The following is a 7,320-nucleotide window of genomic DNA, read 5'->3' as shown; positions in this document are numbered from 1 at the left end:
TGAGGGATTAACGTGTTTTTCTACAATTCCGCCAAATTAATCTTGTTGTCGTTTAGGACACACTCCTTAACGAGGTGATTTAGGACACACTCCTTAACGAGGTGATTTAGGACACACTCCTTAACGAGGTGGTTTAGGACACACTCCTTAACGAGGTGGTTTAGGACAAACTCCTTGACGAGGTCATTTAGGACACACTCCTTAACGAGGTTGTTTAGGACACACTCCTTGACAAGGTCGTTTAGGGCACACTCCTTAACAAGGTCGTTTAGGACACACTCCTTAACGAGGTTGTTTTGGACACACTCCTTGACGAGGTCGTTTAGGGCACACTCCTTAACAAGGTGGTTTAGGACACCCTCCTTAAAGAGGTTGTTTAGGGCACACTCCTTAACAAGGTCGTTTAGGGCACACTCCTTGACGAGGTTGTGTACGGCACACTCCTTGACGAGGTTGTTTAGGGCACACTCCTTAAAGAGGTCGTTTAGGACACACTCCTTAAAGAGGTTGTTTAGGGCACACTCCTTAACGAGGTTGTGTAGGGCACACTCCTTGACGAGGTTGTGTAGGGCACACTCCTTGACGAGGTTGTGTAGGGCACACTCCTTAAAGAGGTTGTTTAGGGCACACTCCTTAAAGAGGTCGTTTAGGACACACTCCTTAAAGAGGTTGTTTAGGGCACACTCCTTAACGAGGTTGTTTAGGGCACACTCCTTAACGAGGTTGTGTAGGACACACTCCTTAAAGAGGTCGTTTAGGACACCTTCCTTAAAGAGGTTGTTTAGGGCACACTCCTTAACAAGGTCGTTTAGGACACACTCCTTGACGAGGTTGTTTAGGACACACTCCTTGACGAGGTTGTTTAGGGCACACTCCTTAAAGAGGTCGTTTAGGGCACACTCCTTGACGAGGTTGTGTACGGCACACTCCTTGACGAGGTCGTTTAGGGCACACTCCTTAAAGAGGTCGTTTAGGACACACTCCTTAAAGAGGTTGTTTAGGGCACACTCCTTAACAAGGTTGTTTAAGGCACACTCCTTGACGAGGTTGTGTAGGACACACTCCTTAACAAGGTTGTTTAGGGCACACTCCTTGACGAGGTTGTGTAGGGCACACTCCTTAACGAGGTTGTGTAGGGCACACTCCTTAACAAGGTCGTTTAGGGCACACTCCTTGACGAGGTTGTGTAGGGCACACTCCTTAACGAGGTTGTGTAGGGCACACTCCTTGACGAGGTTGTGTAGGGCACACTCCTTAACGAGGTTGTGTAGGGCACACTCCTTGACGAGGTTGTGTAGGACACACACCTTAACAAGGTCGTTTAGGGCACACTCCTTGACGAGGTTGTGTAGGACACACTCCTTAACGAGGTTGTGTAGGGCACACTCCTTGACGAGGTTGTGTAGGGCACACTCCTTAACAAGGTTGTGTAGGGCACACTCCTTGACAAGGTTGTGTAGGGCACACTCCTTAACGAGGTTGTGTAGGACACACTCCTTAACGAGGTTGTGTAGGGCACACTCCTTAACAAGGTCGTTTAGGGCACACTCCTTAACGAGGTTGTGTAGGGCACACTCCTTAACGAGGTTGTGTAGGGCACACTCCTTAACGAGGTTGTTTAGGGCACACTCCTTAACAAGGTCGTTTAGGGCACACTCCTTGACGAGGTTGTGTAGGACACACTCCTTAACAAGGTCGTTTAGGGCACACTCCTTAACGAGGTTGTGTAGGGCACACTCCTTAACAAGGTCGTTTAGGGCACACTCCTTGACGAGGTTGTGTAGGACACACTCCTTAACGAGGTTGTTTAGGGCACACTCCTTAACGAGGTTGTGTAGGGCACACTCCTTAACAAGGTCGTTTAGGGCACACTCCTTGACGAGGTTGTGTAGGACACACTCCTTAACAAGGTCGTTTAGGGCACACTCCTTGACGAGGTCGTGTAGGACACACTCCTTAACGAGGTTGTGTAGGACACACTCCTTAACGAGGTCGTTTAGCACACATTTGATTGTAATTTCAACTTCTTCGGGCTCTGGGATTTAGTAATCTTTCACTATTTTCTGCCATTTTCATAAAGAATAAATTACGACAACAGATCATTTGCTAATTAGATATGTGGATATTGAGTTGTTGGTGTTGTTGTTTACAGATTGAGTGTTTCCTCTTGTCTTTCCTGCTCTAACGCGTCCCGGCCCTTCATGGCGTCCTGTGTGTATTGTAGTCTCTTGTATCCGTCCTACATGTACAGACAAGTGACGGAGGGCGGGTGGAGGGGCCCCGACGACCTCGCCGGCCAATCGCAGAAGAGATCGGAGGACGGGGGCCGCGGCTCTGACCTGGAGGTCCTGAACAGCCCCCCCCTCAGCCTGGCCAACTGGAGGCCCGCGAGCGAGGCGGACTCCTCGGGCCCCGAGCAGGACCCCCAGCCCCCCTTGACCTTCAGGAACCGGGTCCTGGACGAGCTGCCGAGTCGGCGTCCCGGCGATAAGTCGGTGTCGGCCGAAGTTCGACTGGTAATTGGATCAATGCACATTATTATTATTATTATTATTATTATTATTATTATTATTAATAAACATGTAAACATGTACACTTACATTAAAACTCACATCTAAAAGGTGCTTAAATGTCTTTTCACACACACAGAGGTCATAATAATGATAATAGTAATAATAAACATAATAATAATCATAATCATAATAATAATAATGATAATAATGCTGATAATAATAATAGTGATAATAATGATAATAATAATAGTAATACAAATAGTGATAATAATAATAATAATAGTAATACAAATAGTGATAATAATAATAATAATAATAATAATAATAATGATGATAATAATAATAATAATAATAATAGTGATTTATTTACTTTTACTATTTACTTATTTGCTTGTTTATTCTTATCTTATAATATTAATAATACTACTACTTCTAATAGCACTTCAAAGGGTCCTCAAAGTCTCTTTACGTGGTAAAAACAAACAATAACAATACAAACAAAGCAGATAAAAGACATTGTAACTATAAACCATATAATAATAATATTTGTTGATACGCCTCGTCTGCCTCAGGCGGCGGAGCGGGACTGGGAGGAGAAGCGGGCCAGCTTGACCCAGTTCAGCGCCCAGGACATCAACCGGCTGCTGGAGGAGACGCAGGCCGAGCTCATGAAGGCCATCCCGGACCTCGACTTCGCCGCCCGCCACATCAACAAGCCCGTGGTGCCCCCGAAGCCCCAGATCACCGTCCCGATAACCTCCGGTGCGGCGGCGGCGGCTTCCCCCGGGACCACCGGGACCACCGGGACCCCGGTAGGCTCCGCCTCCTCCACGCCCGGCGGGGACCAGCAGCCCGGCAAAGTGCAGCTGGCCGCCCAGAAGCTGAACAGCTTGGAGGGGGCGGGTCTGCATCGCGGGTCGGGTGGGTGCTCTCTTTCTCCTATATATATCTCCTTTAAGTAAATATATATTTATATATAAATGTATAAGCATCTTCTCACGCGTGGCCTTGTGTTCCCAGTGGACCTCAACGTGACCCGGTACCGCACGGAGAAACCCTCCAAGTCTCCGCCGCCGCCTCCTCCTCGCCGGAGCTTCCCGTCGGCTCACGGCCTCACGACCAACCGCACGGGAGACGTCATCGTCACCACCAAGAACAGCAAGGTGAGCGGCTTGAAACGCACTGAAGCAATATATATTATAGATATATTAAAAAAGAAAATATACATATAGACAGAACATATTTATAGGTTCGGTCATATTATATATATATATATATATATATATATATATATATATATATATATAGACAGTACATATATATATATATATATATATATTTTCTGTCATATTATATATATATATATATATATATATATATATATATATATATATATATATATGTTCTGTCTATATATATTAAAAAAGAATATATATAGACAGAACATATTTATCTATATATATATATATGTTCTGTCATATTATATATATATATATATATTTTATATACATATATATATATATATATATATATATATATATAGACAGTACATACATACATATATATATATATATATATATATATATGTTCTGTCTATATATATTAAAAAAGAAAATATATATATAGACAGAACATATTTATCTATATATATGTTCGGTCATATTATATATATATATATATATTTTTTAAATATATATATTAAAAAAGAATATATTTAGACAGAACATATTTATCTATATATATGTTCTGTCATAATATATATATATATATATATATATATATATATATCTAAAATAAAAAATATATATATATATAGACAGAACATATATATATTTATATATATATATATATATATATATATATGTTCTGTCTTTAGAGAAGTCTTACTTGTGCATTCATCTAAAAGCAAGAATTTTATTTATTTTTTACAATTTATGAACAATTTATGAACGATTCCCTCTCAGATGGAGGAGGACCTCGACATGCCGAAGACTCTGGTGAAGCTGAGGCGAACCCCGTGCGACGCCCCCCGACCCGCCTCCACGCCGCCGGTGATCACGGCGTCGGCGCTTTACGACGACGACGACGACGACGAGGAAGAGGAGGAGAAGATCTTCGCAGAGCTGGAGGTAGGACGGTCCGCCTGGCGGCCCTGTTGCTCAGGCCGAGGTTCATGCTAACGTTGTCTCTGCCTCTCACACAAACCCAAGATATTTCAGAGACCGCCCGTAAAAGGTTGTAGTAGTCGGCTGGGCGCCCTGCCGCAGGCCGCCGCCCCCTCCTGCACCTTCGGGTCCTTGGGCAGAAAGGTAAAGTTACAGCTGACTGTCCCTCTGCCCTCTTTCTCCTCCCTGCTTCACTCCAGCCTTCACTCCTTCATGGAGTACTTCTTACAGTGAGCAAAGGAAGCAAAGGAAGGCGTTAACGGTCATCGGCCGGAGCGTCGGCGTGTCAAGAGAAACAAACCGGGAGTCAAACAGGAAACGGCGGGCGAGTGAGGCTCTGTGCTGCGTTCAAGGACCTCGTCAACGGGGATTTCAATTATGTGGAATGAAACGAAATCACTCTCTAATAATATTAATCATTGAAACTATTTATTCTACCAGTTAAAGACAAAGACAACATTGTGATGGAGACCTGTCAATCAGCTTGTGGGCCCGCCCTGAAGCATACCCTGCGTTATGCTCTGTTTGACTCTTTAACACATGAAGCATAGACTTCTATACAACCAGAGGAGTCTCCCCCTGGTGGTCAGTAGAGAGAATGCAGCTTCAACACATGAAGCATAGACTTCTATACAACCAGAGGAGTCGCCCCCTGGTGGTCAGGAGAGAGAATGCAGCTTTAACACATGAAGCATAGACTTCTATAGAACCAGAGGAGTCGCCCCCTGGTGGTCAGGAGAGAGAATGCAGCTTTAAAACATGAAGCATAGACTTCTATACAACCAGAGGAGTCGCCCCCTGGTGGTCAGGAGAGAGAATGCAACTTTAAAACATGAAGCATAGACTTCTATACAACCAGAGGAGTCGCCCCCTGGTGGTCAGGAGAGAGAATGCAGCTTTAACACTTGAAGCATAGACTTCTATACAACCAGAGGAGTTTCCCCCTGGTGGTCAAAAGAGAGAATGCAGCTTTAACACATGAAGCATAGACTTCTATACAACCAGAGGAGTTTCCGCCTAGTGGTCAAGAGAGAGAATGCAGCTTTAACACGTGAAGCATAGACTTCTATACAACCAGAGGAGTCTCCCCCTGGTGGTCAGTAGAGAGAATGCAGCTTCAACACATGAAGCATAGACTTCTATACAACCAGAGGAGTCGCCCCCTGGTGGTCAGTAGAGGGAATGCAGCTTTAACACATGAAGCATAGACTTCTATAGAACCAGAGGAGTCGCCCCCTGGTGGTCAGGAGAGAGAATACAACTTTAAAACATGAAGCATAGACTTCTATACAACCAGAGGAGTCGCCCCCTGGTGGTCAGGAGAGAGAATGCAGCTTTAACACATGAAGCATAGACTTCTATACAACCAGAGGAGTTTCCGCCTAGTGGTCAGGAGAGAATGCAGCTTTAACACATGAAGCATAGACTTCTATACAACCAGAGGAGTTTCCCCCTAGTGGTCAGTAGAGAGAATGCAGCTTTAACACGTGAAGCATAGACTTCAATACAACCAGAGGAGTCGCCCCCTGGTGGTCAGGAGAGAGAATGCAGCTTTAACACTTGAAGCATAGACTTCTATACAACCAGAGGAGTTTCCCCCTGGTGGTCAAGAGAGAGAATGCAGCTTTAACACATGAAGCATAGACTTCTATACAACCAGAGGAGTTTCCGCCTAGTGGTCAGGAGAGAGAATGCAGCTTTAACACATGAAGCATAGACTTCTATACAACCAGAGGAGTTTCCCCCTAGTGGTCAGTAGAGAGAATGCAGCTTTAACACGTGAAGCATAGACTTCTATACAACCAGAGGAGTTTCCCCCTAGTGATCAGTAGAGAGAATGCAGCTTTAACACGTGAAGCATAGACTTCTATACAACCAGAGGAGTCGCCACCTGGTGGTCAGGAGAGAGAATGCAGCTTTAACACTTGAAGCATAGACTTCTATACAACCAGAGGAGTTTCCCCCTGGTGGTCAAGAGAGAGAATGCAGCTTTAACACATGAAGCATAGACTTCTATACAACCAGAGGAATTTCCGCCTAGTGGTCAGGAGAGAGAATGCAGCTTTAACACATGAAGCATAGACTTCTATACAACCAGAGGAGTTTCCCCCTAGTGGTCAGTAGAGAGAATGCAGCTTTAACACATGAAGCATAGACTTCTATACAACCAGAGGAGTTTCCACCTAGTGGTCAGGAGAGAGAATGCAGGTTTTAAAACACTTCATTGGCTTCAATCTTGAGGTTGACGCCTGTTTAAATTTGTTGAATCTGACAAAAAGTGTGTTGAGTTAAAAGTTATTCCGTTTATCAAATCATCAAGATTAAATATCAAAACTGTCATTAGGACTCTCAAACTAAAGATATATGTTAATGTTTTCACTCGAGTTTTAGGACTTTTTCCCCTTCAAGTTTCAACCTTTCTTCACATTCAAGGCTCCACATCTGTCGTCTAAATAAAGTTAACTCCTCCCCCTCCTCTGCACCCACAGAACAGCAGCAGCTCCCCGGGGCCGATGAAGGGCCCGACCGTCGCCGCCCGGCTCAAACACCTCCAGCAAGGCAGCCTGGAGCGGCCCAAAGCCCGCAAGCAGAAAGAGGACTTCCCCAAGGCCGCGGGCCAGCAGCAGGTATTCCACTTCTAG

At 44.5% G+C, this 7,320-nt stretch overlaps 1 protein-coding gene across 1 annotated transcript in view; it reads left to right on the top strand.

Annotated features, from left to right (window-relative positions):
* LOC117748872 (SRC kinase signaling inhibitor 1-like) overlaps nt 1–7,320 on the top strand; it is a 54,657-nt gene extending 47,337 nt beyond the window's left edge. The window contains exons 13-18 of the mRNA XM_034558989.1: nt 2,225–2,516; nt 3,086–3,434; nt 3,534–3,676; nt 4,478–4,642; nt 4,724–4,822; nt 7,168–7,320. Of these exons, the coding sequence (XP_034414880.1) occupies nt 2,225–2,516; nt 3,086–3,434; nt 3,534–3,676; nt 4,478–4,642; nt 4,724–4,822; nt 7,168–7,320 (1,201 nt within the window). The remainder of the gene's footprint in view (nt 1–2,224; nt 2,517–3,085; nt 3,435–3,533; nt 3,677–4,477; nt 4,643–4,723; nt 4,823–7,167) is intronic.

This window comes from Cyclopterus lumpus, chromosome 19 (assembly GCF_009769545.1).
Source record: "Cyclopterus lumpus isolate fCycLum1 chromosome 19, fCycLum1.pri, whole genome shotgun sequence".
Lineage (NCBI taxonomy): Eukaryota > Metazoa > Chordata > Actinopteri > Perciformes > Cyclopteridae > Cyclopterus > Cyclopterus lumpus.
This window is presented reverse-complemented; position numbering and strand designations above follow the sequence as displayed.